General features: G+C 42.5%; 1 protein-coding gene across 4 annotated transcripts in view; it reads left to right on the top strand.

The window, feature by feature from the left end:
• The window catches only part of EVL (Enah/Vasp-like), a 145,360-nt gene that overhangs the window by 50,522 nt on the left and 72,691 nt on the right, over positions 1-22,147 (top strand). The window contains exon 1 of one of the 4 annotated variants that reach the window (XM_085061383.1): positions 17,222-17,367. The exons of the other annotated variants lie outside the window; for them this stretch is intronic. Coding sequence (XP_084917509.1) covers positions 17,357-17,367 — 11 coding nt within the window. The 5' untranslated portion in view covers positions 17,222-17,356. Of the gene's footprint in view, positions 1-17,221; positions 17,368-22,147 lie in introns of those variants that run through there. 4 annotated transcript variants of the gene reach the window in all.

The raw sequence follows: 22,147 nt of genomic DNA, 5'->3' as shown, positions 1-22,147 counted from the left end.
ACAAGCATTTGAAAATTATTCTCTAAAATCAATGTGCTATTTTCTCTTAAGCTTGCATTTAGCAAAATCTTCTCAACATTTCTTTCCTCTGAAAAGGTTAGTGGCTATTAATTATGAGAGAAATGCATCTGAAATTATATTCTCCAGTGACACGGATTCATCTCTACTATGGCCCACACAATTCTGTTTTTACCACAGTGACATTCCAGAGGTTACACCCAAGATAAATTTATCTTGATGCATGCTAGGTTATTTACCCATGGAAATATGGGGGTAAGGGAGGGTGAGCAAAATCTGGCTGCTGCTGCTGTGGCTGTGCACATGCTAGAAGATCTGCTGGCAGCAAATACGGCGCATGGCGAAAAGTTAGCTGGCCTGATTCTGTCTTTTCCAGAAAGTCAGAGAAACGGAGGCAGCCCTGAATCCCCTGGTCTGACCACAGGGCACATGGGTGTGCTCTGTGTGCAGCTGGATGGGCAAGGAGCACCCTGCACTGCCCCAGCCATCGCTCCTCGTATGTCAGCATCTCACAGAGCCCAGACTGCAATCAGACTAACAGGCTCGGAGGGGGAACACAGCCCTTCAAAATGTACCTTTGGTACCACACTAAAGGTCATCTCTGCTGTCGCTCTTCCCCCTTAGTGTGACCCAGCATGGTGAAAAGCAGCTGCCCGGGAAAGCAGAACCACACCGTGTAGCTGTAGGAACAGAAACACACTCATGTCCCTCCAGTACCCAGGTGTTAGCTCCAGAACTGCTCATGGGTCATGTCTTCATCCAGTGAACTGACAAAAATTGCCATCCTCTCTCCCTGCTTCCCTCAGCAATTGTGGACTTTTTATTTCTTTCTCCAGCAATGGTCTGCAACCTTGGATTGTGCTAACAGCACACATCAGGTTGATGGTCATGCCATGTGGGGTGGGGAGTAGAGGTGCGCTAGTGCAGCCATCATCCTCCTCATGGAGATTGCAGTCATCAATTTCCATCTGCTGTGAGCATCAACAACATGATTCCTGGCTTTAGGAATGTCAGTTGATTCCCAAGGCTGAGCGGGTTTTCATTTGGCAACCATTACTCCACCCCCACCATCAATGCTATAAAAAGACATCAGCAGCAGGTAATTTGCTTTGGCTCTATAATATGTGAGCCTGAAATTACATATTTTCCTCTACTATGTCAGATCAGTACCCATATTGGTACCTTTTGAGACTTTACAGATGCCTTATAGCTTTCAGTCCAATAGCACAGTCATCTCTTTTGCTGGCTAATCAGAAGCGTTATGGTTCAACACTGGTTTTGGGGAAAAAAAAGAGAAATCTTCAAACCCTAATGAAACCCAACCCTGAATGAAAACCAAGCGTGACCCAAGCCTGAAATTTCAGGACAATGGATGAAGCAGATCCATTTTCAGGGCAGTAAGCTCACAGCCCTGTTGCTGTTTTCCTCCACCCCATTCAGCAGCACCGGTCCCTCCTCCTCAGCCCTGTTTGCTTGTGTCTCTTCCTGGGTATTCCCCAACCCCCTTCCCACTCAGCTGCAGGCTCGGGGTCTCCATTCATTCATGGTCCCCACTTCATGGCTGAGCTGGTCTGAGTAGGAGCTGCTGCACTTTAATCTGAATTTGAACATTCATTTCTGTCAGGGAAGACCTTTGCCAGGGTGGAGAGGATGGGTGGGGATCCTGACAGGGAGAGGGGACACCCTGCAGGAAGCAGCTGGGGACTGTGGAGTTGAGGTTAATCCCTCGTGAAGCATCAGACCCCATAGGCTGCAGGTACATCTCTGCTACAGCTGGGTGGATCACTAAGCTGAGTAACTCTGAGCTGAACCTCACGAGGGCTTTTCAAACACTCATTTCCCAAATGCTTCTAAACAATGCCTGTGATTACTCCAGAACCATGACTATAACACTTGGAGGAGGAAGAAAGGCTTAATAAACCCAAATGTGTTTGCTAGCAGTAATTCACAGCAGGGTCTGTGGCTGAGCCTGCCAGCTGCCACAGTCTGCATGGGTTGCATTTTGCCAAGCCTGAAAGCAGGAGCAGTATTGGCTCTGGAGAAACACACTGCTCCCTCCTATTGTCTAGAGAAATGAATTGCTTTATAGTAATGCCTGGAAATTGTGTGCCACTCACATGCTAAACAGATAAAGAGCAAACAGAGTGCAGATTTGTTTCAATGAATTTCCAAAGCTTTCTCACTGAGGTATCATTCTCTTGGGACTCCTATTGAAAAAGGGGCTGATTCCTTCCTGTGTTCTTCCAGGTGGTGGTTTGTCCCTTCAGGGACTATGTGGAGCACTATCACATCAGGTGTTGTATTATAACACTTAGTTATGCAAGTGCTAACTGCAGTACTGAAAAACAGTGTTTATTTCTTTTCACCATAGTGTGTTCTAGATCCATCAGGAGCTGCAAATATTCTAGGATAACTATGGCTTGTTCCTCTCCTTGCTAGTGCTGAGCCTGCTGTGGCTGTGAGGGATCTGACTGGTGACATGTGGGAGGACTGGTGACATGTGGGTCTGGGACACCACCATAACACTATCTAAATGTCCTGAGCTCTGCACAGGAGCATTACATGGGCTTATTCTGTCCTTTCACAGGCTGCTTCCTGGAAATGTTCAGGGAAGGCATTTACATCATCCTTAAATTCTCTGCTGCAGTGTTCATCTACAGTTTCCCACCCAAATATTCTCTCTGTTGGCTCTGAAATGATTGTTGCTTTGTACACTTCTCCAAAGATATGCTCTCAGCCCTGTTCTTCAGGACACCTTCCTCTGAGAGCAGAGGAGTGACTCCATGGACAGCAGGAGCTGTGCATTTCTGAACTCACCCATTTGGGTCACTTTAGTGCTGATATATACCTGCTGCATTACCCATCTTGGCTCCCTTCTCTTGCCCAGGCACATGCAAACCCTCTGCTGGGGCCTCCTGTCTTATTGCTGTCATATCTGTGTCTACCCTGTGCCCTGGTGTTTGTTCTATCTCCCTCTAGAGCTCCAAAATTATGCTTAAATAGGCTGATTTCTTGAGCAGGGACTTTCACCGGAACAGAATGGAATTTGTCCTTGGAAATGAGGGGAAAAAACCCTCCTACAAAATCAACAGATTTCTGCCAGTATAAAACAAATTTGGAGGGAGAAGAATCTCCTTTCTTCCTCTACATGCCTCCATCTTTTTCCCCAAAGTGTTGTAAACAGCAAAACTGTTTCTGGTAAGCACTGTCCTGGCACTGGAAATGGCTTTCTGTGGCTACTTACAATTACTGTGGAGATCGATAGGGAATAGCAGAAGTTGTGCAGTGAAGAGTGAATGACATGAAGTTAACTTTCCCTCCCCTGCTGGGATGTATAATGTACTGTGGCCCTGATTCCTTATCTTCTTTATACAAGAGTAATTTCAAGCTTGATTTTCCTTGATTATCAAAAAAAAGGTAGAGATTTAACATTGCTGAAGCAACCCAAAGTCTTGCTGCCATTCAGACATGTGTCTCCTAATCTACCCTCCAAGCACGTTTGCAGGCTCACAGATCCCTTCACCACAATGCATTTTAAGTCCATCTTGTTACCTTTCCTTTATATATATATATATATCCTTGTGCTGTGTTTGGAGCTGTATGGGGAAGACAGATGATCTTCATGTACCTTCCCTTAGAGCAATACAGGCCACAAGGGATGTCATGCATAGGAAAGTGGAACAGTCTTAAAAAGCTGGGGAAAAAATTAAAAGCATTAAGAAAGGAATGGGAAGCATTTTGTGCAATCTGCATATAAACAAAATGTATAGCATCTTAAATGGCTTTTTTTATTAATTTTTTTAAAACCTGGACAGCATGATGCCTGCCATGTTGAATTGTTTCCTTCAGAAGTCATTGGCAGCAGCAATTGTATTGAAGTGGTTTTGAAGGCTGGACTGAACAGCGAGATAAATAACAGTTACATTTTTGGTTTGTGCATTATCATATTGCTCTAATTCAGCTTAATGAGTCAATTATCCACTTACAGAAATTAATTACAAAACAGGCTTAAAAGTGTCCAGGATGGCTTCTGCCGAGCCAGTATCATGTTGTGGGATGTCATGAGTGATGCTGAGCCTCCCTCCATCTCTGTCTTTAGGAGACTCCTTTCCTTGGGATACAGGTAGTGAGAAAGGGGAAACTTTGGTCTTGGACTGCAGTACAAAATCTGACACGGTTGTACTTTGTGTTCAGCTTCACCATGGGTAAAAGTGGGCTTGGGAACATCACATGTTGAGGAAAAAATCTGGAAGGGGTTTGGAGCTAATGGAGCTGTAGCACTAAGGGCTCACTGTCATTCAGGGGTTCTTGAGTGCTCAGAGAGGATTTACTGCAGGGATTCTGATCTGTAGGACATGAAGTGCCTGTCTGTAGCAGTGTTGCATCTCATGTCAAGGGAATAGAATGCAATAGATCAGAGTTAAATTAAAACATATTTCATGTATTTATAAATGAGCAGTGATATCCATTTTCCTGCTTTGGTGAACCTGACACATATGAATGTACAAACCTCAGTCTCTGGTGGTTGTTATTATTTTAATAGTAAGTGAAAAGCCCAGAGAGTACAAATTGCTTGTATTTCTTCATGTCAAAACAGGATTATATAAACCTGAAAGGAAATACTGTATTCAGCAGAATAAAACTGATTAATATATTGCCTGTTAATCTTTCAGTATTAACACTGATTGAAGTTGGGGTGGTTTTTGGTGGGGTTTGGTTTGGTTTTTTCTGATTTGGGAGTTGTTTCTTATTATCAGTAAAAGAATTTAAGCATTGAATCGATTATTTGAATATTTAAAGGCTGAATCGTGCATTGCCATGAATGCTGTGATCTTTAGAGGCACTGACAGCTTTCCCTCTGGCTGTTAACATGTCTGCTTTATGCAACACAAATGTCAACATCACTACTCCTCTAATTAGAGCAGTAGGTCAAACAGTGTCTTTGTCTGCAGAGGAACCCGAGCCATTAGCCATGTTAAGAAGCAGCTCCTTTGTTAAGCTTGATTTATGTTTCTGAGGTTTATTTTATCCTGTGGCAACCTACAAATGCTGTTTTCAGAGTGGGGCATTTTTGCTGACTGCAGAAGGGGAAATACACAGAAGAGTTTTCCCTCCACCCATTCAGCCTCTGCCTGAGCTGCAAAGCAAACCTTCCCCAGCAATCCCAGCTCGCCGCAGGTCTGGCCGGTGTGACAGAGTACATTGCTTAGTTTTATTCAAACACAAGAAATGTAGGTTTCCAGAGAGTTTAAATTATAATAGTACTGTAAGTTGTAGAAGGTTATAGAGGTAGAGAAATACCATGCTATCCCTTAAAACTGATGCAAAGCAAAATAATTGCCATCATCCTTGTTTGGGTTTTCTGCTGGAGGCACCAGTTCAGTTTTGCCTTTTCTGATTTGTTTTTAAGTAGAATTTAGCATCATTTTCACAATGATAAAGATTCCATTTAAGATCAAGAAAATAGTGTTGTCTATCTTGAATATCGAAAATACATGATTGATGTTTACAGATCATCCCATTTGTTTTTCTGACATCTTTGATTGCTTCTCTTCCAATACACTATGCGTCTTGCAAAACTGAAATTACCTTATGGAAATACATAGAAAATACTTTCAAAATAGACTGTGGATTTAACATTTTTGTTTTAATTAAAAAATTTTAAATTTTGTTAAAATATATTTTTAATAAACTGATTTTTACATAATATTTTTTATCTCTGTGATCTTGGATTTTAGTGAATAAGTAGCTGGTGAGTCTCCAGTGGAAATTCTCAGATTTCAGAAGTGCAGGATTTTTCCTTAGAGTAATTAATAGTCAAATAAGCTAACACTGGCATGAGCTACTGTGGATGCTTTAATTCAGCTAGTTGTTTCTCTGGAAGGAGAGTGCCAGCAGTAGAGAGGAGATCTTTCCTCCTCAGAGAAAAGCATGGTGGAGAACAGTGCCAAGATGGACAGTAAATGCTTTGGGTACTGTTTCTCTCTGTTTTGTTCTCATTAGCATTTGGCATAGCCACCTGTGCTTCCTTTCTGCTGCCCATTTCCCCTTCCCTACAATGCCATGTGCCACCACACGGATCAGGATGCTGTGAGTGACTCCTTACAGATGAAATATTCATTCCCTGTACCCTCTGGCAAACCAGAGGAGCGTGGAGAGCATAAAGGGGAGTATTCCATAATCTCTCCTCTAACCCATCCTGAGCACACAGTATGCCCAAAGCCTTGTGGCACTGGTGGGCACTGGTGGGCATCTCTTGCTTGTCAGGGGCTGCCTTGTCCAAGGAATTGCCTGTAATTGGTCCCTGGGCTATGGGCTGGGATGTGCTCCTTCCTCCACGGATGATGGTGTGGAGGGTTCTGCCTGCTGCCTTCCCACTGCTGCTTGCCAAAAGCACTGCTCAAACACTTTGCCTCTCCCAGGGTTATTTATCTGGGAAAGGAAACCACCTCCTGAACACCCCTGCAAGGTGCTGAAAAGTGCTTTTAACTAGTGGGGCGAAGGCTCAGCACATTGAATCGGTAGGTGGAAACCTGAAATGGCTGAAAGTGCTTGCAGTGTTGCAGAGAAAAAAGTCTCTTCTCTCTTTCTGCTGTGCCCCCAGCATGGCACTGACATGTCAGGGGAGTTGAAGGTCTGGAGATTTCCTGTGTGTTGAAGGATCTGTGCTTTAACACCATGGCTCTTTGGGTTTTTTTTTTTGGTTGGTTTGGTTTGGTTTGGTTTGGTTTTTTTACATTTGCTCAGTGACTGTCATTCTGCAGAAAATTAAAGCTGTTCATTACCCCAGAAAGGAGCTGTATTTGCAGTTTTATGTTGCCGTTCTCTGAAGAGACAGTGCTGCTTCTGCCAAATTAACTGCAGCAGATCTATGACCTGGAGGCTGCTCTTCAGTAGGCTGGAATTAAACCATCCAACACACATCCAACATAAACATTGCTCCCATAATGAAGCTCAGATAGAGGATACCAGGTGCCAAGTCTCCCTTGGATTTTAGTGTTACCTAACATATATTTAGAAATTCCAGTCTTAACACTAAAAAACAAATGAAACTCAAATAATGGACATGATCTCAATTTGTTTTCATTACTGCAGCACAGACCTATGAATTACTGACTTTCAATTAGGTTTTCCACTTTGTAATGAATATAAATTGAAAGACTAAGGCATACTATCTCCTCTTTTCTTTTTCAGAATAAGAATGTCCTTATATGTGTACCATAACATTGCAGATGAAGAGCATGAAATAATTTTGTCTGTTGTGTGTACATAAAACAAGTTTAATATGGAGATCATGCATAAATATAAGTTTCTTAGTTTGCATAATAGTTTGGCTCACATTGACTCAGTACAAGTATTTCCTGGGGGCTGTTGTGACTCTTGGTCAAGTTGATGCTCTCTGTTGCTCTGAACAAAGGAGGCACAGAGAGGGTCATGGATGGCTACCAAGTTGGCCAGTAGCTTTAGGAATGAGCTGGGGAGCTCTGCTGTTTTGGAAACCTGAGTCTCCACAGGTTTCACACTGAAGATACCATGTTGGCCACGCTAGCTGTACCCTGATTATTTGCTGGTAGCCCTGCTCAGCCGGGAGAATTCCTCCCACCTCACCCTGCAGTGCTGGCTCTCACACAGCTCCACGCAGTGTCTCTGAAGGCACACTTCACTGCATGCTGTGTTATGCTTTATTATAATGAGCTGGGTGCTCATTAAAGCTTCACAGTCATAAACAGAGCTGTAATTTTGCTTGAGGAGCACTGTAATATTAGTTTGGCACCTGGAAACTAACCTTATCTCAAGCTGGGTTATGTCAAAATGTAAGTGAAGGTACTTATTTGTAACAACTGAAGTGGATGATAGAATTGCAAATGTTTATAAAATGTACAGATGAAAAAGGAAGGAAAAATCTAAGGAAAGGAAAAATCTAAGTCTACAATTCCCCTCTCACTGTCTTCAGTCATTCAGCCCTCTGTTTCCTGGCTCTTTGGCATCATGGCTGTACAGAGGGACTCTGCCCTCATCCTCTGGTTTCAGAAAGTTTCCATCCCAGCAGAGCAGACTCACTTCCTAGAGACCTCCAAGGGTTTGCATCACACTCCCTTTTCCTTTGTATGTTCACATAACCAATTAAATCAAGAGGCCACTATAAAATGCTCCTGATAAAACCATGGTCTGCCCCCTGTCTTTGGATCTGCAAGTGCTGCTGTGGCAAGGAAGGTACCACACTGCTCCCAAACAGGGGCAGAGCTCTGCCCAGGGTTTCTGCTGCTCAGGGCAAAGGGGCTCCATCCACTGAGCTCCATCTTGCATAATGTCTGTGGGCTAACAGAAGCACAGACACATTTAAAGCATGAGTCTCATTTTTGGCATCTGACTGAGATCACCCTGGAACTGTATGGTGATGTTAAGTTTAAAAAGACTGATCCCCAAAATCTGTCTTGAAGGGATAATGGTAGAATAGAACAGAACAGAATAGAATAGCACCAGTAAAATAGAATTTGTGACAAACCCCTCTCTTTTCTGAACCTTATGCTCATCAACTTTTCAGTTGACCCGGCATCAGCTAACAAAGCAAGTGTGGTACTGATGTATCAGGGAGTGTTGGGTCCCAGAGCCAGTTTGGTGAGTGTGGATGTGCATGCTTCTGAGTGAGAAATATTCTGCCTGTTTTCTGGGAGGTTCTATTAAAAACTGCAGTGTCTTCAGACTCCAAAATCAGAGCTGGGCAGTGAGCATGGCAACAGCGTGCACAGTGCCTCAGGCATGGCACAGACCAAGAGAGCCTGCATAGAAAGCAAGATATAGAAAACCTCTTTTATCAGCATGTTTTATTCTTATTCTCATTTTTAAAATGATGTGAACCTAACTCTAAGTGACAGTGGAAGTGAGAGACCAAGAGGAATGAGGCATCTGTCTGTGCTGGCACACCAGTTCATAGGACTTGCCTTATTCTATTTTCCTTTTTCTTCTATTCTGGGGGAGGTGGGATCACCACTGAAGAGAAAAACACCTCTTTCCAGAAAAGATATGGGGAGGGATGGAAAACCAGACAAATTATAGAGTCCACCAGCTGTGTAACACCAAGCTGGGAGCTGGAGACCATTCCCTGTGTAGGCTACCATACTGTCAAAGTGAGGCGGGGAAGTTCTGTTTTCACACATCATGTTTTTCAGAGAAGCATTCCCCAAATCTGTGGTCAAATTTCCAGCTGTGGTTGTATTATCAAGTGAGTAAGGACCATTGTCTGTGTGTTAGAAGCCAGTCAGCCTAAGCAGAAAGAGATGAGACAGGCAACGAAGGCAGAAATACTGAAGAAGAAAAGTTCATGGCAAAAAGTGCAGTCAGTTCTTAGGAAAATGGTTCTTTGGAGCTTATGCTCCCTAACCCAGTTCCAGTGCCCTTCACAGGAACACAAGCTGGATTTGACTGGGGCTCTCAGAGGTCAGGGCTTTATCCACTAAGCTCTAACTGCCTGAACTGAGCGTGCAGCCCCAGAGACGACAGAGCTTTGCCTGGTTTCTGTTCTATTTGCACTTTGGGGAGTTGGTTTCAGCAGACCAAATAATGCTGTAACATTGCTCAGCTGATAACACACCAATTATAAAGTTCACTGTGAGAGATCTTGCTGTGAGCTGACTGAAAGGTTCTGCATCAGTTTTGATTTTGGTAAGCTCTTCAGAGCATAGAGAGAAGCCAGCACATGATGTAGGGCAAGATATCCAAGGCTATGGGAATTTATTAAATCTTTCAAAATTGTGTTGTTTGGGTTTGTTTATTTTTTTAAAATTAACAATTTAATCACAATGCAGCTTTGAATGCTGCTTTCCATATTTTTGTAGGGGCTGAGAAATAATGGTTGGTGCACTTGAAAGAGAAATCTTCCTTTGGATCCCACCTGGGTGTGGCTGTTAGCATTACTGTGGAGGCTGGGCTGCCTTAACACTGGCCCCGTGGACGATGCACTGCAGGTGTTATGTTACACCTTAGAAACCCTCCACCACCTTACCTCAGTCCCGAATTTGTGACTTTGGGAGACGGTGGAGCTGTAAAAGGTGCAGGAAGCCATTAGCAGGAACAGCAAGCTGAGTTATTACTGAAACTTTCCCCATCCTCTGTATCCTTTTTCTTACCTGTCCTTTCTGTAATTTGTTGACTTGTGAGTGATTTTCAGTTATCTTTTTAATTTTTTTCTCCAAAACACTGTATCACTAATGCAAAAGAACAGTTTTAAATATTTCAGTGCTTTTATAATAAACCAAGGGTGCTATTGTGAAAAACATGTCTTGACACAGAGGCTGTTGAACACTCCCACTCTGTAATGGCTCAAGGGCTAAACTTTTATGTTAAGCTTTGGATGGAAGGGTTATCTTTTGACAAGTCTGAAGTGCTGACAGAACCCCTACATGGTTTAGGCAGTGAAAAAAATGCCAGACAACTTGAAAGTTGTAGTTTTGGAAAAAGTCTGTAATTTTGATGCTGATTTTGAAAGGGGCTGTGCATGCCATTGTGGAGGGTTTGGTGGTCATCAGATGGACAAGCTGGTGAGGGTATCAGTGGAGGTGAGAAGCAATTTTTTGGGAGACCCTCCTTACCAACCTGTCTTTAGTTTGCTCTCCTAAGAAAATAATATTTACATTTCTGTCTGCCCATCCTCTTCCTTCTCTCTACCACCTTCCCAATAGCTGACCAGCAGATCCAGAAGTGTCAGCCTAGTTTGACAGAGGAATAAAAGTTTATGAGACTCACCAAGAGGATAGAGAGGAGAGGGATTCAATCTGGTGTCCTTCATGAGGTAAAGGCAGGACATGGTCAGGTTGAGCAGCAATTCGCTGCCAACCTGCACATGTTTAGTAGATGCCCAACTCTTGAGAAGTGGCACTTTATGTTCCCCTGCATGGTGATGGGAAAGTCACAAAGGACATAACACCGTCAAGAAAACAATTTTGGAAAAGAGAAGGAAGGTTGCTAGGAGAAAAAGGGTACAAATTGTGGTAAAGCAAGGAAACTTCTGCTGTTATTTGACAAACATTGCTCACAAACAAGTCTGGTGCACAAATGTGCTCAGGAATCCTGTTTCAGTTTTGGCACTCAGAAGATGTTTTTATCTGCCAGGCAATGGGGAAAAATCTTTGCCAATAACTAATGGAAGGAGGGAAAGGGGAAAAAGAAGGGGCTGCCAGGATACTTTTGTTTTAGTAAGTATTGCCAGTAGTTTTGGACAAAGGATTTGCATACTACACATCTCTTTTTGCTAGCTCTCCTTGTGTTTATTTTCACAAAAAAAATCTGAAAATTATTCTTCTTGGGAAATTTCGGTGACATCCCCCCACACTGATTGCCACAATTAATACAGATTTTTGAGTAGAGTTTATTGACATTTGGTGCTGTTTTATACCCACCTTGAAGAGGGTTCCACCTTTTCCATGATGGAAAGCCACAGACAGTCAGATCTGCAATGTTCACTTTTTATCACAATGAAGATACTTAATCTAAATCAACACTGTGACTCAGTTGTGCAGCTTGTTGTCTGTGCTCAGGAATAATCTGTTATTCTTCCCAGCCAAAGCATATCTGCAGATATTGGGGCCACATCCATTGTCCATCAGTGCAGACACTGGATTTAAGATGGGGCTCTGGTAGCCCAGTATAATTTACCTCATTTTACTGCCTGACTGATGACACAGATGATATAAAACATAAGTTTCTGCTGTAGCTGGAATGGCTAATTACTAATACAAGTTTTTCTACCAACTTCAGCAAGGACAGAAAGGGTATTGGGTCATGCAAAACTACCCCAGCATCCTGTTAGATGTTATAAGGGATTATTGCAACATTTGAAAAATGTGGAAGGAATATGGATGCTTTACTTCTGCTACAAGAGAGAGCATCCCTGCCTGCATGCACCACGTTGTGTTACATGGCAGTGAAAGATATGGTGAGTTGACTTGAAAAACTGCTGACTGTACCCATTCCACCTTCAGGGATCCTCCCGTAAGTTGAAGTTTCCCTGTGCTTGTAAGTCAGCTATTATTTCCATCCTGTCCTATTCCAAGAAACCTAAATATCAGAAAGAAGGTTAGAAACAAGGTCAGGCATTCTTCATCCTTCTAGAGCCTGCACAACCCTCACTTTGGGTCCTGACTTTTAGGGTTGGTGTTGCTGTCTTGAAAAGTGCTTTCCCAATGAACATCAAATGATATGACTTGAACATCAGACAGGCACATGCCTTCAGAGAACTGTAAGTGATAAAAGTACAGTTAGGTGTGGCTTCTGATCAGTTTTTGGTCAGCTCTTTGTCCTCCAGTCTCTTCAGCTGTGTTTCCACACATTTCTTCACTCCAGCATCCCTTATATCAGAAAACCTCTCCTTATCTTCACACCTGCTAGGCTGCCCCTGACACACCCATGTCCCCCTGAAAGGCTTGTGATAGAAACACTTCCAGGTGCCCACAACATGCTCTAGAGGTGTCTCATGATACAAGTATCTTATCTGTTCAGTAAAACATGATGCTTGAATTGCATTTCAATGGTGGATAGCATTAAATGGCTAAGGTTAGTACCAGGATTGAGGCAGTGCTAGTTTTGAGTGAGAAGCTCCTAGTATTCCTTTGGGACTATTGTGAAGTTGGTATTTCTTGTTTCTAATACAAACCCCAGAAATTTATGTGACCACCCCACAAATCAAGAGCTACAAAAAAGTAATGTATGCAGTTGAAAGGACCACTGCCTACAGCTGCTAAAACCACTCATCATGTTTACTAAAGTTAAGAAGAAAAATTCAAGCTGAAGGTGAAAATACATCAGCTGTGGAGCAATGTTGTGGCATAGCATATGCTTGGTGACATAAACATGAAAATGTTTTTCAGCTGATACCCCAAGTAAGTTTACATTTACACTCGGACCATGTCTAATGGCTCTTTAGATCAAGGGCATTGCTGAGCTGAGCTTTAACATAAAAAAAAAAGTTATGTGGAAAAGCTAAGTACACCCTTTGATATCTGCAGTACAGAAGAGGGTTTGCAACACTCTAAATCTCAGTTCTGGAAAAGACAGGAGATGGTATGCCTCATCTGAGGAGCTGGTGGGAGCAGTAACTGCTCTTTACCTGCTGCTGGAGCAGGTGTGGGTGGTGTGCCTGGTTCTAACTATAGGTACAGAGGTGCCACCATGTTGGTGGATGCAGTGAGACTGCTCACATGGAGGCTTAGAAGATACAGCCCTTGGCACCACCAGCTGCCATGAAACAATGTGAAAATGTTTGTTTAATAAGGACTGTAAAATGTCCCCAGCACTCAGGACTCTTAAGTACTTTCATAATTTCAGGGGAACTTTTCCTGGCAGACTTTGATCATATTAAATAGATTTCCCATGATATCATAATGCTCCATTTGTTATAAATGTGCTGATTTGCGGATGTGCAATTAGCTGACTCAAGCAAAAAAGCATTATAGATATCCTGTGTATGAAGTGGCAGTTTATTTCTCTCCATATGGTCTATAACTTGTTCCATGCTGCTTACCGTGGGGTCTGGGCTCACTGCCCATTGCTCATCACAGTTTATAGAGAGGAAAATTGAAGGCAGCCACAGAGTTAATACTTTGCAATACAGTTCTTTCCTTAAGGCAATACCTGAGCTGTTTGCATCAGCCAAAACATCCCCTTGGAAGCAGGTGAGTCCTGACTGTTCGCTCTGCGGAGTGAGGGTGAGATGAAATCATCTTAGCAAAGGGCACTGCATGAATTGAGAGCCAGGGGCTTCCCAGAAGAAAAAAATAGGGTTTCCCAAAACCTGTGTGACTCTCAGATCATTTAAAAGATTTTTTTTCCTGCCATATGTTTATTTGTCACTACTTGAATGGACCTACACAAAGGGCTAAATCTAGACCCTCTTAAGTTCATGGAAAGACTTCCCTGGACCTCAGCAGTGATGGGATTGCAGCCTAAATTAATTGTCCCAAGAAGACTAATTTGTAAAATATGCTCAGTGCAGGATCAATTGCTTTGCTGTCAGTGGCAGCTGGCACCTTACCTCACTGCACATTTTTAACTTTTTCTAGTAGTAAATTAGTATATTCTACTCTCATCTCTGGTTTCTTTCTTGCTCCTTTCAACTGAGTGGGTAGCATGAAAAAAGGAGATTTGAGAGAGCAAGAGTATATATTAACGTACAGGGTTAAACTTTCTGAGGACAAGGAATTTTTTTTTGCCTCATCAGCATGTTTAGCAGTTGCAAATCTCAGTGTATGAGGAAATGTCTTACATTCAAAGACTATTAACAGCTGTGAAATTAGATTTACAAATCTGAATATATAACTGCATATTTTATATGCTGTTGCATATAATTTGTGCATATATTCATGAAACTGTCTTGTAGTTTATAAAATTTCAGTGTGCCATTTCAGTGGGAACTTCCAGATTTCTTAATCGTGAGATCGTTAAATGACTTTCCATATGCAAATTTGGAAATTTGTGCAATATAACATGATGCTTTGAAGATAACACAGAACTATCACCAACAGATATGTAAGTGTAAATAATTATTTGGAAGGTGTGAAACATGCTCATTAAGAAAAAATATTTTAGTCATGTCCACCTTCAAATGACTCTTAGGTGGGTAGAGTTTTATATTATGATTGTGATTTTAATAGTATAAGAAACACATTTTACAGTGCTTCATTCCATTCTTAAAAATAGTCTGGGTTTTGCATTTGGAGATTAATCATTTTGAGGTTGACATGCTCACCTTTTTGGCTCAGCCTATAGCTCTGTGTATTGAAAATATGTAACATTACTGTTTTACACAAATCACAATTCATCTGGTAATGAAACCCTCCAAAAGAAAGCGAATACAATACTTGGGAGTCTTTGGAACATGAAAGCCTAGTACATGGCCAGCAGACGTGCTGCTTGGGAACCTATGGGAATATTCACTTAATTGCAACTAAAGCCTCGCTTCTGTGTTTAGGAATCCTGATCTGCTCACACACATCTCAACACATGACTGAAATAATCTGTTTATCCAGCATATGGTCCTTTGTGAGGACTGGATAGAAGTCAGCTACTCGGTCTTATGTGTCATTTGTCAGAGTGCTGTTTCCTTCTAAGTGCTCCCTTTCTAGCGCAGGGCCATGGAGGCATTTTAGCAATGCAGAGAGGTGATTAGAGGCACTTCTGCTGGAATGTATGCTGTGGTGCTTAATGAAATTAATATGGCTTATGACAGGGGCATGGAGAGGCAGCCCTGGGCTTTGTCCTACTCACTGTCACTGTTTCCCAGGGTGACATTGGATGTGTCAGTAGTGACCTGCTCTTTGCTGTGCTTTCAGCATGCATAGTGCGAGCAGGAGAGGGGAGGCTGGGAGTTTTCAGGTGTGCTCAAAGGTGTTTGTTCAGGAGAACCAAATCTTTAAAACCAGGGTTTTCTAGCTGATATTATAGCTGATATTTCTGTGTAAGGAGAATAATACCTGCTTGGTTTAGCAGGAAAATGATTCTATCTCAAAAGTGCTGTCTTCTTCCCCCAAATCAGTGACCATGTGTATCTCAGACACGACATCAGAGGAATAAAAAGGCTCCTCAGATCTTTGTTTAGTCCATCTTCCTATATCCTTGTGCCTAGAACAGTGGGGCCAGCATGGCTGATCTGGGCCATTAGTGATTTTTGTCTGTACCTATTTGGAGATGCATTTTTCAGGTCATGTCCTTTTCTAATACATGCACTAAAGTACTATTCGCCCTAACTCTACAATAATAGTCTAAGTGTGTGAGCTCTACAGAGGAACTGCCACTTCACCCCAAATAGAGATCAAATTCACATTGGGGTCAATGTCAGATTTTAAATTCATGAAAGGCAGGATTTCTTGAATGAAACAAGGTAGCGCCCAACGAGATCCACACAGATGTCAAAGCAGGAAGGTATGGTCAGGAAGATGCAGCCAATTTGAAATGAAAAGAAAGTGATAATAAAATGCTTCATTAAACAGAAAAAAAAAATCAAACATACAGGAAGAGCTGTGCTTAAATGTCAGTGAGAACTTTATTTCTTGTTGGCTTTTAAACTCCAGAAAACTGAAACTCTCAGTCATACAGAGATTTTCTGCAGAGGAACCGGAAGCAGCAGTTGAACAGGCAATGTGCTATCAACCGTGAGAGCAGACAGATTTTGACACCCATGTTTTCACTAGGTCCCATTTCATCAGTAGTTTCTGTAGGTCTTGCAGTTGGACCATGAAAGTAATCTCTTGTAATGGGAAAAACAGTGAAGGTGAAGAGCACTCTGCTCCCCTGCTTAGCTAGAACAGCATTTGCAGCCCTTGCTCCCCAGCAGAAAGTGCACTGAAGGGTTTGTGCAGCTGGTGTGCCTTGCCAAATTCAGCCTATTTCTTACACATCTCTCTTTTTGCTGTATTAACCAGGGATGTAAGGTTTTTCAAGCGTATGTTGCACTCTGAAGCCACTGCAAGGTCATCAGGAATCGTGTGATCTCCTGAGGATTGGTCTCCTCGGGGCTCTGCGGGTTTTGCTCTCATTAGTGGAGACTTCAGAGCCTCTGGTGCTGACTCCAGAGAAAGTCTGTGTAAACTCTGTGGTAAAATCATGGCTTCAGGCTGCGTTTCCAGCAGTTCCTCAAGAGCTGAGCAGGTCTGCAGCTTGTGGGATGCTTTGGGAAGTTACCTGGTGTCTGCACCCTGCATCCTCTGCTGCAGGTCAGGTGTGGGCAGGTGTGCAAAAGGCATCGAAGTATGTGTGAGAGAGAAAATTTTGCACTGTGCTGTGCCAGTTAAAGTTTTGGGCTGGAGCTGGACCTCAGCAGGATGCCAGGTTGACTGCCAGGCAGTGTGGGGCCCTTGGTACCACCAGGGCCCCTGGGTTTGATTTTGCATTGTGTAAACGCCCATGCCATAAATGAATTACAGCAATGCTTTTTTTTTCTGGATTTGAGCTTTGTTTGCTTTTGCTTTTTCTTGGACAGTGAACCCATGCCTTGAGAAAATACAGGAAAAGTTTTTAATATTCATGCCTCCAATGAGGCAACGATGGCGCATCTAATCTGGATCTATATTGTTTGCACTTTTGTTCAGTAAAGCACCTATAAGAAATAATACATTTCTTCTTTAAAGTCCCTTCCCCGCCCCTGCTGTGTAAGTGTTACTTCCTGCCCTCCTGCTCTCTCAATAGCTCTTCCCTTTCCTGTTTGGGTTTTAAGCTTTCATAGAGACTCTTGGCTTGTCTCCCTGCCAAATTTGTCTTCTGCTCAGGTGAAATAGACTGTTTGGATTTGAGCACACGTGCTGGATTTGAGCTTATACCTCTGTGGGATTGCCTGACCAGGTCCTCCTCCATGGCAGGCACGTAAGTATCTGGGGACTGCGCCTGTTGGCAGGGAATTTGTTGTCCAGAATTAATGTGACTGGATGTGAAGGAGAGCATGTATTGTGATAAACACAGAAGGTTTGCATTTTGGTTATAGCCTTGTAGGATAATTTATAATTGTATAAAATGGTAATTAAGCTTTTATGGCAATGCTACATTAATATGCATCCCCTGGCAGTGAGGGAGAAGCTGACTTGATGAAGCGAGTGTTCCTTCATTCCTGGTCTGCCTCCATCAGCTCGAGGGGAATTGTCACAGGTTTATTTACATTTCTTCTGGGATTGAAGGGAAACCAAGTCAAAGTGATGCCAGCATTAATGAAAGATCTTTATGCTGATTTCCTCTATTAACTTAGGAGTCTGCCTCTGCTGGTCATTAGTTATGATTATAATCTTTCAAAGTCTTTATTTAAGGTACTATTCTCCTGAAATGCAGATATGGTTGGGCGATGAGTGAGAGCCCTCAGTCATGTACTTCCATTTGACAATTCAGTTTTGTGTATTGCATAATTCATACTTTACAATATTAGGTACTTCTTGGTTTTATTTCTGTAATTTAAGGAGGAAGGAAAATAGTTTATATTAATAGCAACCTGATCCAGTTGAGTTGCTTTTTTACTGTTTTTGACTAATTGAGTTCATATTGTTTCTCCAGGCCATTTACTTGACTCATTTTTAGGAAGTTGTAAGCATTTACTTGATACTTACTTTTAGGAACTCCCAAAGTGAATCTTCAAGGTGGTATGCAAAATCTGAAAGTGAACCCCACTTCACAGAAAGAAATTTTGCATGATTCACAGCATTAATGGAGCAGTGAAGTTCCTCCTTTATGGGACTCCATTAGCAGTGACTTCTTGGAACTTGGAAGGAAAAGTTTTCTGGAGCATGGCCTGGCTCTGGGAGTCTCTCTGCCCAGCAGCAATGGTACTTCTCTTAATCACACCACTTCCTCAGTGAAGTGCCTTTTGCAAAGCACATCTCTTTAAGCATTTCTTAACAGGCTGAGTTGAGATATAACTGGAGTTCCCCTTAGAGTCATTTGAATTCTTACGCTTCAGTTTGCAAAACCTACCAGAAAAGGGATGGGTTAAAATTAACAACACTGCGTGCATGGTTTAAAAATCCCAGCAACACAGACTGAGCAGATGTGCAGGCTTACAAGGGCATCAGTCTGTGGCCTCTCTGCTGGTCCCAAATCTCCCCTGATTGGCAGATGTGCTATTTAAGAGCTGTGGCAGACACCGAGAGGTCAGGACTCTCCATGGACTTTCGCTGGCAGCACTGAGGTCTGAGCTGTCCTGGACTGACAGTCAGGCCCAGGTGAAACATCTGTTCTGCTGCACTCATGTTTTGCATACTGTATTATTTTTTGTGTTTCTACTCACTTTTCCCATGCTCAAGAGCACTGAGGAGTAACAGAAGGTTATGCAAGTTTCTCTGGGCATGCCAGGATTGCGTGCGTGTTCCTGAATTTAGCAACTCTTCTGCCAAAGTTTTGGCTTAGTGTGCAACCTGGGTGCCTCATAAACATCCTCTTTTTCTGATTTCCAGCTGATGTGTCTGCTGTGGGTATCTGCAGCAGATACTGGACAAGGCAGTTCCCACTGGGTATGCCAATGTATTAAGGGAGAATTCAAAATTAATGTCTTACTCCTAGCAGAAAGTTAACTTTTGAATTTTCTTCCTTGTGGAGGTGAACTGGAGTTCATCTTACTCTTGATAGCACTTTAGGTACCAATATTTCCATTTCCTCCTCTGTAAAATATGTATTTGTCTTGCAGGTGTGTCATGACTTTATTTAACAGCGTCAGTCTTTTTGAGAGCTGCTTATGAAGGAGGCCTAGTATTTTTAATATTTTCTGCTAACTATTTAATATTAAACTGTTTAGGTGCTAGAGTTTAACAGTGGAGAAAGGGGATGGCCAGACACCTGCAGCAGATGCTCAGTGCAAAAGGCTCATCTCCTGCTGGCAGTGCAGACAAACCCCAGCACCAAAGGCAGATCTGCAACATGAATGTGCAACCTGAGCAGGAGACCCAAAATTAGCATCTCCTATGGGATCTGGGCTTCACTTCAGGCTGACTGGGGCAAGGGCAGCACTGTTGGGTAGGTCTCTCTGCACAGGCAGGCAACCTGGGGCAAGTGCAAATTGAGAATTTCTGACCACTGGGCCTGTGGGTTGTCTTTTGTGGGATTGCCACGGCATGGAGCTCACAAAACAAATGGAGGTAGTCATTGTGGCACCTCCATATTTTGCATGAAAGTGTGTGACTGCTCCTATTTAAATATCTGCTATAAAAGAGTCAAGCATCTGCATGTCCCTGATGATTAAAAACACCTTTCTGGATGTAAAGCCCCCAGGGGGCTGCCCTTTAGTGTGATCAGCTTGCTAAATGCTGTATTTTCTCTGAGAGGTCTTGCTACATTGCTTGAGGAAGTTCTTCAAGGCTCTGGTACGAAGGTGAACGATGGTGACACCAGCTGTGCTGCAACTGTGGCTGTAGAGGGAAGTACACTTTGAAACAGGGGGTCCCAGAAGGAGTCCCAAGTAGGACTGACATTGTGCTGGAGAAATGAGGCTCCCAAGGAGAAGTGGGGTCATGAGCAGAGCTGGTGGTGAATCTCTGGTGGGAAGGCTGGAGAGCCACTGCACTAGAGCATTTCATATGTAATGAGCTCAGATCTCAGCTATGGTCCATATGAGCCCAAATGACCTGACTCACTCGTATTCAGAGAATATCTGAGGTTTTTTGTTCTCTAAAACCAGTGGCCAGAGGGAAATGTCCACTGTTTCTGGTTACTACTGAAACACTTTCCCTGCATCCCAGTCATTATATCTGTTAAAGTGAAAACTATTAAAATGTTAAGCAAATTAGTCTGTTAGTGTTTGAAGAACACTTTAAAATGCTTCTGGAACATGACTTGTAGCTTGCTAATTCTGAGGTTAGCACAAATGTGTACTGCACAGATAGCACATCTCTGTGTACAGGATTTTGGATTTACATTAGCTGTTTAAGATGACAATGAGAGTATTCTGTCACCTTCTTAAATTAGCATCAGCAATTTCTTGCATGTCACGTTTAACCACACAAGTGTTACTTCCTGTGGTAGACTCACTGGACAAGTAGAGTGAGGTATTAAGTGACTTTTGCATTATCTCACACATTCTCTGGGCTGAGGTTTCTTTCTCAAGTAAGCCTAGCCTGGGGCTAGATAATATCAACAGTTTCTCACACCAATAAGAATTATTAGATCAGTCCAAAATAATTTTCAATTATTAATAATTTAATTGTTATGGGGGTATATAGGGGAGATTGAAATGAAAAATAAGGTAAATCTTTGTATAAATAACTGTGTGCCTTTTCTATGAGCACAAGAACAGAGCTTGTTAGAAGGTGAAATAATCATGAGCAGCTTGAAACAAGGTAAATCCATAACAGGTTCAAAGCATGAGATCTTGATTTCTATCAGGGAACTTTCAGAGTTTATGCTAAGGCAGTGTCTGCCCCAAGGACACAGTTGTGTCTGTAAATATGAAGAACAGTGGAAGTCTCCAGGTCCACCTGGCATGCTGGAATGAAGCCTACAGGATTTAGTGTTTCAAGTTAGCTGGTTGTGGGTATTTGTTATACCTTTTGTGAGCATGATTTGGTGACCCTCCAAAAGCTGTATGACCTTGTCCTGGCTCTAGGAGAAAGTATTTTAAACCTCTTCCATTGAGGAGGTGAAAACCATGAAGGTGTGACCTCTGGGTGGGTTAGGCTGGACAGGGGTCCAGGGTAGGGCTGGGATAACCCTGCGCCATGGCAAGCTCTGCGCTGGTCAGAGGTGGCTCAGTCACTCAGTACCAAGCTCTGCAAGTTTTATTCATAAGAGGATAACTGTTTGTAAGTAGAGAAAACAGGTCAGTGAAGGAGCACAGTTCAGCTTGGCCACTCGACTTTTTCTCAGTCTGGAACAGGAGGGAAAAACATAAGAGACCCTTCAGAGCCAAAGCCTCTCCTCCAAATGTTATGGTTTGCTCTCTTTTTCCTGTTTATTCTGTGACAAATCTTCTGTAGTTTCAACCTGAGCTTTTTGCTTGTGTATTAGGATAATCCCCTGGGCTACACAGTGGGGAGCAGAACTTTCCTCTGTTCAATGGCTCCTCCACTACCAACCTCCACAGTTATTTCTGTCATTTGGTTCCCCCTCTCCTCCTACATTTCTTCCTCCTATTTAATGACTTGCAGTCAACCAGGTCATGTCAAGGCACTGCATTTAGTCTCACGTGATAATTCACAAAAAATACAGGTATTTTCCCAAAGATTTCCTGTGCTATCTATTCCATATTCATTTGTGGCTCTTTTTTGGCTGTAGATCTTGGTAATCATACTTTTACTGAAAGTCAGGAAGAAAGGACTGCATTTTCCAGGTTCTGAACAGATGGAAGAAGAGAGGAATGTTATTTCAGGGTGAAGGCACCTTGCCTGCAGCACTGTCTCAAAGTGGCTGCCCATCCTCACCAGGGCTGGGCAAGAAAGGTCAATACTGACCCTTTCAAGAAGGATTAAATCCAATTTAGCCAATCTGCTAATTTTTGAAGATGAATCCTGGACAGGAGATGGATGAGAGTGGGTCAAAATCTGTCACACAGAATGAAATAAACAGTATTATCTGCAAACTGTTTTTTTTTTTTTTAATTTACAGTTTTGTAGTATTGAAACAATATTCTATAAATCTCAACAGTGAACACTCAATTTTAGATATCACCTGTGAA

The sequence above is a fragment of the Lichenostomus cassidix genome, chromosome 5, assembly GCF_008360975.1.
Source record: "Lichenostomus cassidix isolate B80296 chromosome 5, HeHo_3.0, whole genome shotgun sequence".
In the NCBI taxonomy this organism is placed as follows: Eukaryota; Metazoa; Chordata; class Aves; order Passeriformes; family Meliphagidae; genus Lichenostomus; species Lichenostomus cassidix.
This window is presented reverse-complemented; position numbering and strand designations above follow the sequence as displayed.